This window comes from Perissodus microlepis, chromosome 17 (assembly GCF_051167445.1).
Source record: "Perissodus microlepis isolate ML-2025 ecotype Zambia chromosome 17, ASM5116744v1, whole genome shotgun sequence".
Taxonomy (NCBI): Eukaryota; Metazoa; Chordata; class Actinopteri; order Cichliformes; family Cichlidae; genus Perissodus; species Perissodus microlepis.
Window position 1 is genome coordinate 230845 of NC_140477.1, and position 19446 is coordinate 250290.

The window sequence follows — 19446 nt, forward strand, 5'->3', positions numbered from 1 at the left end:
GTGTGGAACAGAATTAGACATAATCATTTCATCCACAGGGCGTGTGGGTCCTTCAACGAGTCCTGTGATTGATACGAGGAGTCATCAAAAGCTTTAGAGGGTGCACATGCTGAAATGATTGCTTATAATAGGTTTAGTGTCTCTGAGTCACCTTTCTCACTCACTATGTGTTAACAGACCTCTCTGCATTGAATCATGCTTGTTATTAATCTCTGTCCTTCTCTCACCCCAACCGGTCACAGCAGATGGCCCCGCGCCTCCCTGAGCCTGGTTCTGCTGGAGGTTTCTTCCTGTTAAAAGGGAGTTTTTCCTTCCCACTGTCGCCAAAGTGCTTGCTCATAGGGGATCATATGATTGTTGGGTTTCTCTGTATCTATTATTGTAGGATCTACCTTACGATACAAAGCGGCTTGAGGTGACTGTTGTTGTGATTTGGTGCTATTTAAATAAAATTGAATTGAATTGTGATGAAAGAATCCGCCCTGAAAAGCATCACTTCAAAGAGAAAAGTGAAACAAGCATGTTTTAAGAACATCAACATTTATTTCACATGATATAAAACAGATGAGAAATGAATGTTTTGCATATTGACTCTAATATTAATGATAATAATTTCTTATACTTATAATATTCACTCTTCTTTTTTCACTGTGTACATAAAGTTTTCTATCTTATCTTAATTTTTTTTTTTTTTACAGTTTATTTATCCCTTAATTTTTTAAATGTCCTGGGGCTTCAAATACCTATTTATTGCTTTGTACATGTGCCGTTTTCTGAGTTTCCACCACCTAGGACAGAGTCAAACTAAGAATCCTTTTTATGTGTATTTTCTAACTGATACAAACCAAAGTGAGGAAAAACAAAGAGAGACACAAACTGAGAAAGTAGACTTCAAATTCAACTCATTCGCATATTATGTGAGGCTTTGCAAGCACGTCAGGGTATTCAAACCATCTGCTCAACATAAACAATCCTAACTTCATACCTTAATCTGTAAAAAAACAAAAACAAACAGCAGCATGATGTGGCACCTTGTTAAAGTAAAAAAACAGCTTAATATTCATATAATATATGGATATACTTATATTAAAATGAAGGCTAATCTGTTATTTTGCAGGTGTAAAAGATGTGGGATCCCTCCAGTTTGAAATCAACCAAAGGATCCAGATCCGAGCAGGTTAAAGATTAGCGGCCACTTGGGGTTAAAGTAAAGCACTGCGTCTGTGTCGTTTGGTGCTGTGCCATCTGCGATGAGGCTTCTCAGATGCTCATATATACAGCTGTACACTCATCTCTAGCAACTCAGGAACAGCTAATATCCCATCCACCAGAACTATAGATAACTGTTATTTTAATAGTTATGTTAGGATGACTTTAGCACTTAGTAAGGTATCAAAAGCTCTGTACACATGTATGTATTTGGCAACACAGTTTTATGAGGCTACATTATATCCAAAAGAAGTCACACATAAAAGTGAGACTGTACAATGGTTTAGCTCAGATTCTTGCCTGCCCAGAAATATTCCTACATGGTGTTTTGGAGAAAAACAACACGCTGCCTGAGTGGCAGCACATGGCTGTAGCATAACAAATGGAAGGAAACCATTAAGTTTTCAGATTTTTTTCTTTCCACTTTTACCAGATAAGTGGCACAATCTTTAAAAAATGGTTAAAGTGAATAATCTGAGTTTATGTGTCAGACAGTGTCTGGACCAACTGGCTACTGCAAAGGTTGAAGCACAGGCGAAGATTTGAACATCACCGGGTTGGTAAATGGGAAGGATCTCTGTCAACTTCAGGTCCTCCTTCCTTTCAGTCCTATGTTCCACTGCCTCTCACTCCGAAACACGAATGAACACGAAAAGGCACAATACAGTGAGCAACTGCAAAATATCATGTCACCTGAACTCAGCCAAATAAACTATTTATATATATGGATGTGCTTGATGTCAAAACTGATGATTAAATTAAAAGCTTAACCCTTAAACTGAATGTCCAGTCCAATCTGCCTGTCAGCTTAGTTTCCCTCACTCAGGAGTACACCCTTCAGATACTTGATGGGGTTAGTGCCAACCTCAGACTAAACAGAACAGTCCACTGGTTTCTCCATCACCCCCTTACACCACATCTGTCTGAGTCTAGATTACAGGGATTTATCCAGCTATTTCCAAAGACATTTACAAACACTTTATGTTAGGACTGGCCATTTGTCCTGAGGTTAGGAAGGAGCCACGTGTCATAATTTCCATTTACAAGACGAATGGTTTGTTACTCTGCTATATGTGGGCCTTTTGGATCATGGAAATGCTTTGGATTGCTCATGTGCCACAGATTACAAAGCCATTATCAGTAAACCACCCAAATTTTATGAAGCTAACTAAATTACACGGTCCATAAAAGTGACTGGACACTATCTGTCTCCTGCGAGGTCTAAATCCTTTCCAGTCAGCATCAGGCTCCACTCGGTTTTTCAGGGCTACTCAGAAGTATTTACACCAGAGCAGTGGCTACATTCTGCCTGGAAAAGGCAAACCTTTCATCTGTGGTTTGGTCACCTGCTCGCTGGTTAACTCCTTCCTGTTTACAACACATTCCCAAAAAGCAGGGGCACTGTGTAAAAAGGTAATTTGACTTGTTTGATTATTTAAAGCCTTATTCAATTAAAAAATAGTACAAAGGCAACATATCAAACATTAAATCTGAGCTGAGAAATGCAGTGTTTTCAATATACTGAATTAGATGCGTGAAACATTAAAAACTGAGACCAGGTTTGCTCCTGTATTTTAACACTCCTTAAACTTTCTGAAAAGTGTGGAGAGTGAAGGTTTTTTTCTCCACTCTGTGTTTATACACCTCTCTGCATTTAATCATTAGTAATAATTATCATCTCTGGCTCTCTTTATCCCATCTTCCTCACATCTACAACCAGCCATGGCAAATGGCTGCACCTCCCTGATACTGGTTCTGCTGGAAGTTTGTTCCTGCTAAACCGGAGTTTTTCCTTTCTGCTGTCGCCAAGTGCTTGCACAATTACACGGTCCTTTCTTTCCTATACACAGTTCACGAGGTGACTGTTGTGATTTGGTGCTATGTAAATAAAATTGAATTGAATCAACGGTGATCTTTTAAACATTTAATAACTTGTACTTTAACTTTGGAGTTGGAATTGCATTTTGCTTTTAATCATATTTTGCACATCTGTTTGAACGCTGAACAAAGCTTTATTGTAACACTACAGCAATGAATTTCTGGGCTTCTTCAGGCATTTTGTAGTTAAACCACATAATTTTTAAACTAAACCATTTTACAGTCCTAGAATATGCTGACATCTCCACAGAATGTGTTTTGCTTAAGGACAGAGTATGTGCCGGCAGATCTAATGAGCACTAAAGATACAGAATATCTGCCTCTTTGAATATGATGGCTGGTCGTCTAGGTGTCGGTCAGTCTGAATCATCATCCTCTCAGTCTCCATCTCTGTATTGGCACCTAACACTAGTGCCAACAGATTTCGTTGTAAATGCAGGAAGCATTGCTCTGTGCAGGCTGGCTACATTTGAGCTCAATGGGACGCCAGTGAGGATGTCCAGGCCGCCATTGCTCACGTGTCACTGCTCACCAAAGTGAACGTCTGCGCTGCAAAGAGGAGAAGAAGAGAATGAAATTTAGATTAGTGCTGTTCTTTTTTACTTATTTACCTACTAGTACTTTAACCATCGATGTAGGTTTATTAACACTAAAACTATTGGGTATTAGAAGATAATCCTTCTAGAGAATCAGAACAAGTATTTGGCGAGTCATAAGATAGAAAGTGATTTAGTTGCAACTGGTTTATTATTATTATTGTTGTTGTTGTTGTTGTTGTTGTTGTTGTTATACTTGCACAGTGGAGAGCACTGCTGATTCTAAAAAACAAGATGTTTTTTTATAAATAATAAGAATAATCGTTGGCTTAATAATATCTTACGTAGCACGGCGTGAAAGGCCAACAATGAAACAAACAACATTAAAGAGAAAATCTTTTTCAGACTTTTGGTTTGTAGTTTGCAGTGAATGAAGATGAACTTTCTTTGGAACTTGTTTCGTCGTTTATTCCGTGCTGGGGGTCCAGCACATAACAGTCTATAACAACACTAATTATATGGTTGAACATTATCAACAAACGCTGGTGGTTAATAAAATGGGGGGTGAATTTTGTTAGCTTTGCACATGTTCTAGTAGACACTGTCCTATACAGTGTATTTAATTTGGAGATCACAGTATAAGCATCAAAAACATGCCTCTGTACACCAGCAGTGGATTGTAAGTCCAAAAATAAACCTGAGGCTAAAGACGTTCAGCTGCATTTAAGAATTACAGTCAATTGTATATAAAGATGAAATGAACTGGAGACAAACAGTCATTAGTCAATATTTAATGGGAAATGAATCAGTCATAAGACAGAAGTTGATTCAAAGTGTTTAATTAGTATTTTATGGTTTTTATTGTACCGTGCATCTGGAAAGTATTCATAGCGCTTCACTCGTTCCACATGCTGTCACGTTACAGCCTTAACATGGATCCAATTATTCTTTCACCTCTAAATTCTACAAAATAATGACACAGTGAAAAATGTTGGCTTGAAATTTTTGAAAATGTATTACAATTAAAAAGTAATGCAGCCTTTGCCATAACACTCAAAACTGAGCTTAGGTGCATCCCATCTCCACTGGTCATCTGTTAGACGTTTCAACAACTTCACTGGAGTCCACCTGTAGTAAATTCAGTTGATTGGAAATGATTCTGAGAGTTGCCCATCTGTCTATGTAAGGTCTCACAGAGCAGTTTCCCAACCGCTGAAAAATGATCAGGTGTGCCGTGAAAAATGATCAGGTGTGCCGTGGAAGATTATCTGGCTGTATCCCAATTCAGGCCCCGCAGCCTTAACGGTCCACAAGGGCCGCGCACTCAAAGACCGCTAAGGCCGGGAGTGCGAGGCTTCTGAAATTGGACGGTCTAGCCTCCGCTGTGCTGCCCAGGTTGCCTAGCAACCATGACACTAACAGCTGGAAACGTTTCAAACAGCTTTGTTTGACAGAAATGAAGGAGAACATATTTGTTCATTTGTTTCTACACGAGCTCTGTGTGATTAGTTGAGTATCTGAGGCTGACACCACAGGACTGTAAAACATGATTGTTGGGCTTCATTTCTGTACTGAACAGCCATTTAAGATTAGCTAGTAAATAACAATTAGCTCATGTTGTTCATGAGACTAAAGTCATCTCACTGTGGTAATGTAAATATAATATGGCCAATATTAAAGTTATTATATTAATCATTATGATTTATTACAGCAGTGAACTTGAACTCTGTGTCAAATACTGAGCTGCAGTAAAGATTCAAGTTGCATTTATTTATATTTCCTTAAATCTTCACTCAAAGACAAGTATCTTTGACAGTGTATCTATAGATGTATTATATATAACAGACAAATATCGTTTTTAATATGTTGGCATTATTACATTTGGCTCAATGCTTACATATATGTGTAAAAAGCAAATGTACGAGCTGTGATAACTGTGTCTGATAGAATGAAGAGTAGACTGATATATGAAATATTCCTTTATTGGTGAGAAAATCAGACCATGTCATAACTGCTGTAAGTCATACAGAATAGATATCAGAGCCTTAAACAGGCTGACTTCTGCTAAATGGGTCAAACTGGGCAGAAAGTCTACAAACACATAACATCCTTATAGAATATGATGTAACACTATAGATCAACTTAGCTCAGAATATATAAAGCACATAAACAATTACAGCAATATGATGCAACAAACACAGCAGCTACTGATCCAAAATACTCAAAGCTTCATAGAACTGAAACAAACATTTATTTTTAGCTCCATTCTGCTGCTGATACAGACTTTAGGTTTCTGAACATTAAACTTGTTGCTGCCTTTCATAGTGTGTAACTTGAAGGCCCTGAGTACTTTCTCCCACACTGAAAACACTGGATGATCACATTATTTGAACATTACCTAATAAGACTGATTCAGGACAGACGAGGAGCGTGTCAGGTTACATTTCACTGTGTGTTATACAGTGGGATGCAAAAGTTTGGGCAACCTTGTTAATAGTCATTATTTTCCTGTATAAATCGTTGTTACAATAAAAAGTGTCAGTTAAATATATTATATAGGAGACACACACAGTGATATTTGAGAAGTGAAATGAAGTTTATTGGATTTACAGAAAGTGTGCAATAATTGTTTAAACAAAATCAACAAAAAAAGAGATGAAATCAATATTTAGTAGATCCGCCTTTTGCAGAAATTACAGCCTCTAAACGCTTCCTGTAGGTCCCAATGAGAGTCTGGATTGTGGCTGAAGGTATTTTGGACCATTCCTCTTTACAAAACATCTCTCGTTCATTCAGGTTTGATGGCTTCCGAGCATGGACAGCTCTCTTTAACTCACACCACAGATTTTCAATAATATTCAGGTCTGGGCTGAGATGAACGTTCCAGGACGTTGTACTTGTTCCTCTGCATGAATGCTTTAGGGGATTTTCAGCAGTGTTTCGGGTCGTTGTCTTGTTGAAAGATCCAGCCCCGGCGCAGCTTCAGCTTTGTCACTGATTCTCCAGAATCTGCTGATACTGAGTGGAATCCATGTGTCCCTCAACTCTGACAGGATTCCCAGTCCCTCACTGGCCACACAGCCCCACAGCATGATGGAGCCACCACCATATTTTACTGGAGGCAGCAGGTGTTTTTCTTGGACTGCTGTGTTCTTTTTCCTCCATGCATAACGCCCTTTGTTATGCCCAAATAACTCAATTGTAGTTTCATCAGTCCACAGCAGCTTATTCCAGAATGAAGCTGGCTTGTCCAAATGTGCTTTAGCGGCTCTGTTTGTGCTGTGGGCGGAGCAAAGGCTTCCTCTGCATCACTCTCGCATACAGCATCTCCTCGTGTAAAGTGCGCCGAATGGTTGAACGATGCACAGCGACTCCATCTGCTGCAACATGATGTTGCAGGTCTTTGGTGCTGGTCTGTGGATCGACTCTGACTGTTCTCACCGTCGCGTCGGTCTATCCGAGATTTTTCATGGTCTGTCACTTCGAGCCTTAACTTGAACTGAGCCTGTGGTCTTCCATTGTCTCAATATGTTCCTAACTGTGGAAACAGACGGCTTAAATCTCTGAGACAGCTTTCTGTGTCCTTCCCCTAAACCATGATGCTGAACAATCTTTGTCTTCAGGTCATCTGTGAGTTGTTTTGAGACCCCCGTGTTGCTACTCTTCAGAGAAAATTAAAGGAGGAGGGAAACTATCATTTGACCCCCTTAAATACTCTTTCTCATTATTGGATTCACCTGTGTATGTAGGTCAGGGGTCACTGAGCTTACCGAGCCAATTTCAGTTCCAATAATTAGTTCTAAAGGTTTTGGAATCAATAAAGTGACAACAGATTTATGCACCTGCCTGATTTTGTTTAAACAATTATTGCACATTTTCTGTAAATCCAATAAACTTCATTTCACTTCTCAAATATCACTGTGTGTGTCTCCTATATGATATATTTAACTGACATTTTCTTATTGCAACAACCAACAATTTATACAGGAAAACAATGACTATTAACAAGGTTGCCCAAACATTTGCACTGTACTTGTATTACTATGCATGTGACGAATAAAGAACCTTGAACCTTGAACAATTAGTTATGTTAAACTTTCCTAGCAGTCCTTCACAAACAGGGAACAGTCTGTCTATTCTCTCCATCTGTCAGCTGCTGCTGGCTCTTCCTCCTCCTCTCCCTCACACACTGCTGAGTTTGTCCTGGTGGATCATCAGGGCTGCAAAGCCTCACAGATGATGTGCAGCAGTGGGTCCCTCAGTCTGTCCTCACTCTGGACACTTGCAGTCGTCACACATGGAAATCAAATGTGTGAGAAGCTGCAGGATTCAAACACAAGTGTAACTTATAAACACATGTTCATACTTTTATTCCACAATCAGAGAGAAAGAAACAGAGAGAGAGTGCAGGACAGACAGACAGGTGACAGTCTCAGGTGTACACACTGCTACACAACAGCACCAGAGAAGGAGGATTTAGTGTTTGTGTTATTACGAGTGCTGAACAAGAAGAGTTCCAGATGGTCCAGTGGACACATGTGTGACTGCTGTGATTAAAGCATCTTTCTTTCAGCTTAACGAGTGAACCGTCAGCTCGTTCAAACACACGTTAAAGTCCGTTTGGCTCGACACCACCGAGCAGAGGCAGCAATATAACATAGCTAACATTAACAGTGCAGTGAATCCTGCTTGTGCCGTGATATTCAGGACTGCAAACCGAGCAGCATCACTGACTTTCAGCTTGTTGTGTTTGTGGATATATGACTGACTTTAATTATCCACAAATCATCACATCTCTGTAAGATTAAGGTCGACTATCGAACGGCGCATAAAGTAAAGGCTTTAAAACCAAGTTAGTACAAAACGTCACTAATGTCACATAACTTTGCCGACATGTGGCCAACTGTCATGTTTTAATGTTCTTCATTATTAAACATTCGCACATAAATAAGTGACATCATATTCAGTACTTACTTTTGAAAGTTTACTCTTCTGCCGCTCCGCTTCAGCCGTCCGCCGTTTTTTTCTGGCAAAATTATCCACACCCACCGCCGCGCTATGAAGTCTGGGATATGTTGGGCCATGGAGGATACACAGACCCACCCTTCAAATCCGGGGAAATGAAGGACGCATTTGAGGGCCGCATTTCGTGCAGCCTTTGAATTGGGACAGCCTTCGTCGCGTCGCTGTGATGTAATCGGCCTTAAAATGCGGCCTTTAAGGCTGCAGACCCTGAATTGGGATACAGCCTCTGGTTCTACCTGATTAGTACTCTAAGCTGGTTTCCTGCAGGTTTAGATCCTTGATCCAACACAGCCTATTTAAATGGCTAAATGACCTCCTCAACATGTCTTGAAGTTCTTCACAGACCTGATAATGAACTAATCATTTGATTCAGATGTGATGACCCAGGGTGAGATCTAAAACCTGCAGGACACCGGCCCTCGAGGCCTGGAGTTGGACACCCCTGCTCTAAGTGATCGCCGTGAGTAACGGGCAGAACAATTACATTCTCTTCCACTAGAGGGCAGTACAACTACCTGCTCTAATAAATGGGTTGTCAACTGCCAGTAAAACAGAAGAAGAAATGACATAATCGTCATGCTGTGAGACGACGCAGCGCGTAACAGATAAATATTTGAAAAGGAAAAGCAGTCAGGCTGACTTGGTCCTGCAGAAAACTCCGACCCAGATGAAGGCCCTAGCAGGAGTAGTGGTCAGAAGAAAGCAAAGAAGCTATACTGGGCACAACCTGAGCCAAGTCAGCTATACCTGCTGCGCGGGGGAAATTATTAATATGCTTTTTGTGACATTTTTGTTTAGTGTAATTTTTCTAACATGAAATATTTGCCATGGCTCCAAAAGGCTGGGAAACACTGCCGTAGAGGACAAACCAAGCTTCAAGTCCAAGGAATGTCTGTAGGCTCTGAGACAGACATTGTGGTGGCACAGATGTGGGGAAGGGGAAAGAAGAATTTTGGCATTTTCAAACATTTCAAACCATCAAAGCAGAAAACACGTGTCTTGTGTAGCTTCCTTGTATTTCTCTTATCTCTCCATTAGAGTGTATTCTATGGCTTTCTGAACCGCGAGATGCCCAGTGGTCAATATTCATCTCCCTAAAACAGTCACAGGGTCCATGACGACAAAAGCCATCAGAATGAACATCTCACAGCTGCAGCAAAACACACACAGAGTGGGCTTTTCTTCCACCTCTACAGTCAACACAACAAAAAAACTGAAAGCAGCCATCTGAGTTATTCCAGCTTCAGGTTAGACGCAGCATAAAGGTGCATGTAAAATGAAAACACTTATTTCTATATACACAGAGAGGAAAGTTAGACCGAACCACAAGTGGTCACTTTAGACTCATGTAGATGCTTTCTTAAGGCAGGAAGGCATAAGAGGGGTCACGCTTATCCTTCTTGATTGGTGTAAAGTAAACATCACAGCCTGAAGCCTCTGGCAGCAGCTGTTAGCGTGAAGAAGAACAAGGATAAGTTCCTCATGCAGCAAAGGTTTCAGCCCCGACACTTCAGTCTTCTTATCTTATACTTTTAGCTTAATGTAGATCTGCCAAAGTTCAATGACACATTTGATCAAATGTATTATCTATTCACATGTTGCAATAATATAAATAAAGTGATTTCTCTGCTTAGTAATCAATAAACTGTAATTCTGGTTATGCAATGCCAAAATATCCACCGACTGTTGGATAACTGTTGTTCGTTTTTTTGCTCGTATATTTCTAAATGTACCTGTGCAACACCCCACGATGATGTCAGCACACAACGTTTCTGACTTATTTCAGTTTTCAACGTAGAACTTTCCCTCATACGTACACACAGAAACATGGATAATGACACATGATTGGTGAGGATACAGAGCGTAGCTAAAGTTACTGCTGAAATAAATTAGTCCAGTTTGTAGTGTTTAAAGATACTTTGGTATCAGGTCAAAATGTCCAGTGGAAAAATGAAACTAACCTGAGAATCAGTTTTTACTAACGTTGGTTTAAAAAAGATGATCTCGACATACATGAGACATATGTAAAGATATAAGCCGTAAGATTAACCAGTGTAAATGTTTTCACGTGTGATGAGTTTGATTTGGGTACAAAGAGGTCTTACTTGAAAGACTTTTGACTTACATGCCAAAATACTGTTGTGTTTTTTGTTGTCTGCTGTCAGCTGGTTGTATGAATCCAGGCTCTTCCCGAGGTTCTTATCTCCCCTCGACGGTTGTGTCATCTCTTCGACCTCGGGCTCAGGGCTTGGAGTCTCAGGCTCAACAATCTGGAAGCTACAGTTGGCAGAAGCAGGACAGGTCATGATGACTGATTAGTTTCAATGATGGACATCAGACTGTAGCTCAGTATTTTTACAGCATCTTGTTTTGCTTTTCTCTGTAATGACAGCAGAGAACAAATACTATCGAGTTGGTGCTCCAGTGAGCTGTGTTTGCAATGTAGCTCTAAGCTCTTGTGTCAGTGCAAAGATAGGGACACCCACAGACACCCACAGACACACGCAGACACACACAGACACCCGCAGACACACGCAGACACCCACAGACACACGCAGACACCCGCAGACACACGCAGACACCCACAGACACACACAGACACCCACAGACACACGCAGACACCCACAGACACACACAGACACCCACAGACACACACAGACACCCACAGACACACACAGACACCCACAGACACACGCAGACACCCACAGACACACGCAGACACCCGCAGACACACGCAGACACACACAGACACACGCAGACACCCGCAGACACACGCAGACACCCGCAGACACACACAGACACACACAGACACCCACAGACACACGCAGACACACACAGACACCCACAGACACACACAGACACCCACAGACACACGCAGACACACACAGACACACACAGACACCCACAGACACACGCAGACACCCGCAGACACACACAGACACACACAGACACACACAGACACCCGCAGACACACGCAGACACCCGCAGACACCCGCAGACACACGCAGACACCCGCAGACACACACAGACACACACAGACACCCGCAGACACACGCAGACACACGCAGACACCCGCAGACACACGCAGACACACGCAGACACCCACAGACACACGCAGACACCCACAGACACACGCAGACACACGCAGACACACGCAGACACACGCAGACACCCGCAGACACACGCAGACACCCGCAGACACCCGCAGACACCCGCAGACACCCGCAGACACACGCAGACACACGCAGACACCCGCAGACACACGCAGACACACGCAGACACACACAGACACACACAGACACACACAGACACACACAGACACCTGTTTTCAGTGGTGGCATTTGTAGGTGAGCTGGTCAGATCTTGCTCTCGGCTTTCATCGTCCTCGAAGGGCTCAAGGTTCACAATCTCCACCCGCTGAGGCTCCGTGCCCAAGTCCAGGATCACCACCTTTTGACTCTCACACAGCTAAAACACAGATTCACTTTCATGAGAGAATGCAGAGATCTGAAGGTTGGAAATAAATGCGGTGTCAGTTTAAGAAATGATTCAAAGCAAACTGACTGTGGCTGTTTTTACACAACAGCTACGACTGCATGATATGAAGTGTGCTGTTGGAGTGGGTACAGACAGCTTAAGCCTGTTAAAGGGCGACTAATGTCATTCTGAGTCAGCATTATTGACATCATCATTTTTTGAGATGGCGCCGGTGTGTGTGGCTGGCCGTCCTCGCCTGTGCTTCTGCTTTCTACCTTTCCTTCCCCTTTTACTGGACCTTGGCATAGTACTCCTTATTTTTTTGGTTTTGTGCTCATCATGTGGTTGTGCAATAATAACCTACGACAGACAAACGCTTTTAAATCTCAGATTCTCTTACTGGCATCGCTCGATCCATGCTGGAACCTGGGTGACGCCACCCTGTTACGGCTAGACTCCTCCACCAGTATTTCCTGCTAACCCTTTCCCAACCTGCACAAGAAACGTTACAGGAAACGGGGTAAAAGGAGGGGTCTCCGCGTCCGCCTCAAGGCTTACCTTAAAGCAAAGGCTACGGATTATCCATATGCTGGGATAGTCTACGCTTCCTCCCCTGCTCCGGAGCCGCTTTGATGCTAAACTGCTGAGCCATCGGTGGATCTGCCCCGCTGATTACAAGCCTACCCAGCCCTTCCAGTGGCATGCCTCCCTGTTCGACCCTGGATTACGTCCTCCAGACGTGGCGTCCATCACAGCAACCTAAGCGCTCTGCGACGTGCTACCAGTGGTGACCTAGCTGCCTGGACACGGATGGCTTTACTAAATGTCAGGTGACTGGCGAACAAGACCTTTCTTTTAAATGACTTTTTCCTCGCTACTGGACTGGACATTTTACTCCTAACGGAGACCTGGATTCGCCCCGGTGAGTCCATCCCCTTCTCCGAGCTTCTCCCCCCAGACTGTGCCTTTTTTAGACTTACTGGCAGAGGTGGTGGCTTAGCTAACCTTCAGCAGCTCCCCTCCCCTACCTACCCCAGCTTTGAAGCTCAGCTGCTGGAGATGACTGAGTGTTAGGCTACTCTGTGTGTGGTGGTCTATCGCCCGCCTAAATACAATAAGACTTTTATCTCTGAATTTGCCGACCTTGTAGGATCTGTTCTTTTTAAACATGGCTGTGTTCTTATTACTGGTGATTTTAATATACACGTCTGCTGTAAGGACGACCCGTCAGCTGAAGACTTTCTTGCATTAACTGACTCTTTTAACCTCGTTCAGTGGGTAAATGAACCTACCCACGCTAAGGCTTGGACATTTGCATCAAGGATGTAAACAATGTGGGGATCTCCGACCACTCCCCAGTCATGTTGACTTAGATAATACTGCACTGCACCCTGAGTTCCTGCTTTACGTGTAGTTAACGCTGAAACTGTGGCAAATTTCTCTCTGTCTTTCCTGAATTCTGCGTCCAGTACTTTTGATTGTTCTGCCTCTCATATGGTTGATGACTTTGCAAACACCTTGTTATCCATATGCTCCTCTATCCTTGACACTGTTGCACCCATTAAAATGAAGCGCCCTACAGCCTTTTCCCAACGCTGGTTAAACGCCTCCACGCGCGCCTTACGACGTGTTTGCCGCCGTGATGAGAGGAGGTGGAGAAAAGATAAACTCCAGGTATCCTGTGAAATCCTACGTGTCAGCTGCTCGAAATTTCAAACTGCTGCTAAAATGGCGAAAGCGGCTTTCTTATCAAAAATGATCCTGGCTCATGGTCACAACCCCCGAACACTATTTAAAATTTTAATTCGGTGGTCAATCCCCGTCCTGATATGCCGCTGGTGTGCTCGCCGGATCTTTGTGAACAACTTTTAAATCACTTCTTAGATAAAGTTTCTTCTCTTCCTCGCTTCCTGTTTCTGCTCCTGGTTGTTCATCAACCCTCCATCAGTTTGAGCCCGTGTCACTCCTTACTCTGAAGCGATTAGCTGACACTACTCCTATATATGATATCCTCCCGTCTCGCATAGTCAAGGACTGCTTCGACATAACTGGACCCAGTATTTTATGTTTAATGAATCCTTCTTCAGTCTCTGGCTGCGTCCCGTCAGCTTTGAAACATGCCGTAGTCCAGCCTGTTCTTAGAAAAGGAACCTTGATCATAATGATTATGTGAATCACAGGCCGATCTCTAAAATTGTCGAGAGGATAGTTCTTTCACAACTCCAGGCGTATTTGGATGTGAACGACATTATTGATAAATTCCAGTCTGCATTTAAACCACGTCACAGCACTGACACAGCTTAGAGTCCTTAATGTTCTTCTTCTAATGCTGATACTGGAGGCGCTGCGGTCCGAGCTCTATTGCATTTATCCTCGGCTTTTGACATGGTGGATCACAGCATCTTGTTAGCGAGGCTTGAGCATACTGTAGGCATTAGAGGTGTCGCCCGTGGTTGGTTTAAATCATACCTCTCCATCAGGTCCTTCTCGGTCGACCTGGGCACCTGCTCTTCCTCCGCTGCACTCGTCTGCTGTGGCGTGCCTCAAGGATCTGTGCTGGGCCCTATTCTGTTCTCGCTGTATATGCTCCCTCTAGGTGCAATCTTTGAGAAATACAATATCGCTTATCACTGTTACGCTGACGATATACAGATCTACTGATGCTGCCCGGTCTCTGCACTGCTTTCAAGAGTGCATGTGTGAGGTCAAAGAGTGGCTCTTAGGAAACGCTCTCATCTTAAATGATAAGAAAACTAAAATCGTTGTATTTGATGGTAATATTCCTCGTGCACAATTTTGTGATGCCTTTGGTTCCCTTGCCAGCTCCCTCTCTGACACTGTTAGCAGTTTGGGCGTGTTGCTGCAAAGTGTCCGCTGTAGTTAGATCTAGTTTCTACCAACTGCGTCTCATTTCTAAGGCTAAGCATTATGTTCCGCATAAGGACCTGGAAAAGCTTGTTCACGCCTTTGTGACCTGTAGGCTGGATTACTGCAACTCCCTTTACTTCAGTCTTCACTCGGCCCTTCTTCATAGACTGCAAACTGTTCAAAATGACGGGAACTGGGAGGTTTGCCTCTATTACCCCTGTTCTAGCTGACCTGCACTGGCTACCCATTAAATTCCACATCCAATTTAAAATACTGCTGCTTACTTTTAAAATGATCAACAACACAGCCCCGAGCTACCTGATCGAGCTCCTTAGTTCGTACATTCCCGCTCGAGCGCTAAGATCGTCTACTCAGTTACTCCTGGTGCAGCTCGTCTAAGAAACTGGCTCGTCTCTTCCTGAGTCCCTTTGGGAGAATCACCAGTTCTGCTGCTGTGTGATTACAGACACCTGCTTCTATGGAAATCCATCCCACGTTTCCCAGTTAAAGCCATTTCCTTCTAGTTCTCGATCTTAAGTATCTGACATCCTTCCTATCAGCACTAAATAAGTTTGGTCATACTAATAAACAGTATTGACTATCTTTACACTGCTATCTGCTACACACAGATGTCCTGGGAAATAAAACGGTACCTCATGATCTAATCTGCCCATCGTAACCTGTGGCTCTTCCACACTCTTCAGGCCCGTGTTCCCGTCTTGCTTTACTTCCTCACATTTGCCATTTTCCACCTCCTCTGCTGTGGGCATCTCCTGCAGATGGAAATAAAAATGATTCTGGTGCTGTGTGTACAGAGTGCAGCAAGTGTTGTGTATAAAAACACTCAGTCTCTTTCACAATGGAAACAAGACTTAGAAAGATGTAGAAAACTGAATATGCAGTCTACATTTGCATCTCATGAAGGTCATATGTCGGTGTTTTTGCGAGAAGCTTGTAAGTCTTGGATGAAAATGTTATCTATAGTAGTCTCACTCCAGCCCAGTAGTGGTGCAGAGTTACTGACTTTGGCTGTGGTCACATCTGCCTCCCTCACGCTAATCCTTGCATCCTCTTCTGTTATATCAGCCCTCTGCATTCCCTTGTTTACTACATCCATGAATTTTCTCTGTGGTCCTCCTCTTTTCATTCTGCCTGGCAGCTCCACCTTAAATATCTTTGCCTCTCCAACCTCGTCTCCAAACTGCCTGAGTCGATGTATTTGTTTCCTAACACTCCGACCTCTTGCTCCACCTTCACTGTTTTCCTTCTGGCACACATCTCCCCTGATACGCTGGTCTACTTACTCCACCGTCCCAGCCTTTATCTTGTGCATTGCTTTGGTTGGTTGTCCACAGGTATCTGAACTCATCTATTGTCATTCCCTCGACCCTTTGCACCTGTAATTGTGAGTACATTGCAAAAAAAATGTGAATAAATTCAAACCTTTGCAACAGTCAGCGTTCTTTCTGTGCAGTTTCCTGCAGCGTCAACAGAAGCTCTGCTCTGCTCCTTGTGCTCCACCTTCAGCTGCTGCAGTGCAGCCTCCAGCTCCAAAGGGTCTGCACCGGCTCCTGCTGGGATACGACTCTGCACAAGGGGGAACATGAACCCCTGAGTTAAGTGACAGATTTCAAACCGCAGAGGTCACATCTGAACTGAAGCGTGTGTGTGAGAGACACACCTGCAGAATAAGAAATGGATTGTCTTTGCTGAAGGACGGTGAGCGGGTTGGGGTTTCTTTCTTTTTCTCACGGAGCAACAAGGCCTCCTGATTTCTTCTTAGTCGATCCAGTTGCTCCTCTACACTCATCCTTGTTCTGCCCACCTCTCTCTCCCCAAATCCTATTTGATCCACTGCACTTTTGGGACGATCCTGCACGGGAAAAGACTTTTGACCTCAAACTGTGACTGTGGCTTTCAGAGAGGGTATGCAACATTTTAACAAAAGATTAAAAATTCACTTGCAAGCACAGTCTGAAATTTAAATATTGCCACAAAGAAGTTCACATTTCCCCAGAAGACTTCAGCTCCATTTAATTTGTTTTGTTGGCCTTTAACGACCCGAGCTCTGGAGTAAGTGCAGGGTCATCATGTTGTTCATGTAGATATTAATCATGTGTGAATACAAAGTGACTACGCTGCTAGTTTGACACCACACTGTGTGTCTCAGCACCACATGGAAGCTCCTGTCAGGCATCATAGCGGCTAAGATGAACAGGCATGTGGCTCAATGCACACTCCTCATGACAAAGGAATTACCATAGGAGCGAAACACCAGCTGCTGGTAGACCGAGCAGTCAGCCAAGACTGCAAGACCAGGCTGACCAACCTGTGCACTGCCTGTACTGATTAGAGGAAGGCCTATGACTCAATGCCACACCAGGATCCTAGAATGCCTAGACCTGTACAAGATCAACAGGACCCTAAGAGCCTTCATCTGGAACTCAATGGAGATGTGGCGGACACACTAGAGGACAACTTCAAGCCCATAGCACAAGCTGCAGGATCATCAGGGACGATGCTGTGTCCCCACTGCTGTTCTGCATACGCCTGAACCCCCTTCAGCCACAACTTGGCATACAGCTTGATGGATGACATCAAGCTGTATGCCAAGAGTGAACGAGACTTCGATTCACCGATCCACACCACCAGGATCTACAGCAATGATATTGGAGTGTCGTTGGGACTGGAGAAGTGTAACCGGATGATAATGAAGAGAGGGAAGATAGTCAGAACTGAGGGGATCAAACTACCAGAAAGCAACACTGCAGACCAGTCCAGCACCCTGAGACTGCATGCTAAGCGGAATAGACAATGAACATCGATGAATACATCAGGAAGATGGCCCCAACCGACCGTGTGCTCAGTGAATACCTCAGGCAGCAGAAACCCAAGAATGAGGAGGAAGAGGAGGAACCATCATGGAAGGACAGGCCCCTGCACGGTATGTACCACCGGCAGATAGAGGAGGTGGCTGATATCCAGAAATCCTACCAGTGGCTGGACAAAGCTGGACTGAAAGACAGCACAGAGGCACTAATAATGGCAGCACAGGAACAAGCTCTGAGCACAAGATCCATAGAGGCTGGGGTCCATCACAGCAGGCCAGACCCCAGGTGCAGGCTGTGTAAAGATGCTCCAGAGACAATCCAGCACATAACAGCAGGGTGCAAGATGCTAGCAGGCAGGGCATACATGGAACGCCATAACCAAGTGGCCGGCATAGTGTACAGGAACATCTGTGCCGAGTATAACCTGGAAGTCCCGAGGTCAAAGTGGGAGACGCCCCCAAGGGTGATGGAGAATGACCGAGCTAAGATCCTGTGGGACTTCCAGATACAGACGGACAAAATGGTGGTGGCTAACCAACCGGACATAGTGGTGGTAGACAAACAGAAGAAGACGGCCGTAGTGATCGATGTAGCGGTTCCCAATGACAGCAACATCAGGAAGAAGGAACACGAGATGAAGCTGGAGAAATACCAAGAGCTCAGAGAAGAGCTCGAGAGGATGTGGAGGGTGAAGGTAACAGTGGTCCCAGTGGTAATCGGAGCACTCTGTGCGGTGACTCCCAAGCTAGGCGAGTGACTCCAGCAGATCCCGGGAACAACATCAGAGATCTCTGTCCAGAAGAGCGCAGTCCTGGGAACAGCTAAGATACTGCAGGACCCTCAAGCTCCCAGGCCTCTGGCAGAGGACCCGAGCTTGAAGGATTGACCGCCCACAGGGGCGAGTGGGATTTTTAAAAATATATATATCTAAAGAAATCCCCGCTCGTCCCTGCGGGTCGTCTATATATATATATATAGAGAGAGAGAACAGAGTCACCAAATGAAGATGATTCTGCTTCTGATCTATATTTACGAGTGGTCAGTAAGAGAGTGCTTCATTTCCTTTTATGTGCTCCGAATAAATGCGTCAGACATGACTTGCCCTCTTAGTGCAACAGATTTACCACACTATAAAGGTGAAACTTACAGATCTGGATTCAGGTTTCTTGGTCTTCCTCAGGGTAACGTAGGAGGCAATAGTGGAGGACTCGGCAGGGCTCATTGGGGATTTGGTCCTGGGGGGGATGACACCCACTCGGTACGGGGACACTGTTGGAGAAACAGCCGGAAAATGCTCTCACTCACACATTAATGAAAAACAACTAAAAGGACTAAAAACAATATATAGGCTACGTGTTTTAACTGAACCAAGTTAGTATGAGGTCCCAACGTTACCAACACAGATGTGAGAGAAATATTCTTTCCAGTAGGGCTGATGAAGGCCTGAAAAGGTCAAAGGACAAAGCCTCACCTGTGGCCAGTAAACACTTTCTACATACAGTGACCATGAATGACATCTTCTAAAACTTGACGAATTGATTAACTAATATAAGACAGCCCAGATCTGTCTTTACTATTAATACCCTTTAACAGATACATTCCCCGGCCAAAAAACCACCAAA

At 43.8% G+C, this 19446-nt stretch overlaps 1 protein-coding gene across 8 annotated transcripts in view; it reads right to left on the bottom strand.

Moving 5' to 3' along the window:
- Positions 1-521: 521 nt before the first annotated feature.
- LOC146368932 (pleckstrin homology domain-containing family A member 5-like) overlaps positions 522-19446 on the bottom strand; it is a 156816-nt gene continuing 137891 nt past the window's right edge. For 5 of the 8 annotated variants that reach the window (XM_084909254.1, XM_084909248.1, XM_084909251.1 and 2 more), the window contains 7 exons: positions 18972-19093; positions 16675-16866; positions 16437-16580; positions 15647-15766; positions 11971-12116; positions 10774-10925; positions 522-3636 (listed from right to left, as the gene is read on the bottom strand). In XM_084909254.1, coding sequence (XP_084765380.1) covers positions 3602-3636; positions 10774-10925; positions 11971-12116; positions 15647-15766; positions 16437-16580; positions 16675-16866; positions 18972-19093 — 911 coding nt within the window. In that variant the 3' untranslated portion in view covers positions 522-3601. Of the gene's footprint in view, positions 3637-7580; positions 7944-10773; positions 10926-11970; positions 12117-15646; positions 15767-16436; positions 16581-16674; positions 16867-18971; positions 19094-19446 lie in introns of those variants that run through there. The other 3 variants (XM_084909250.1, XM_084909249.1, XM_084909252.1) reach the window with 3 other exon arrangements.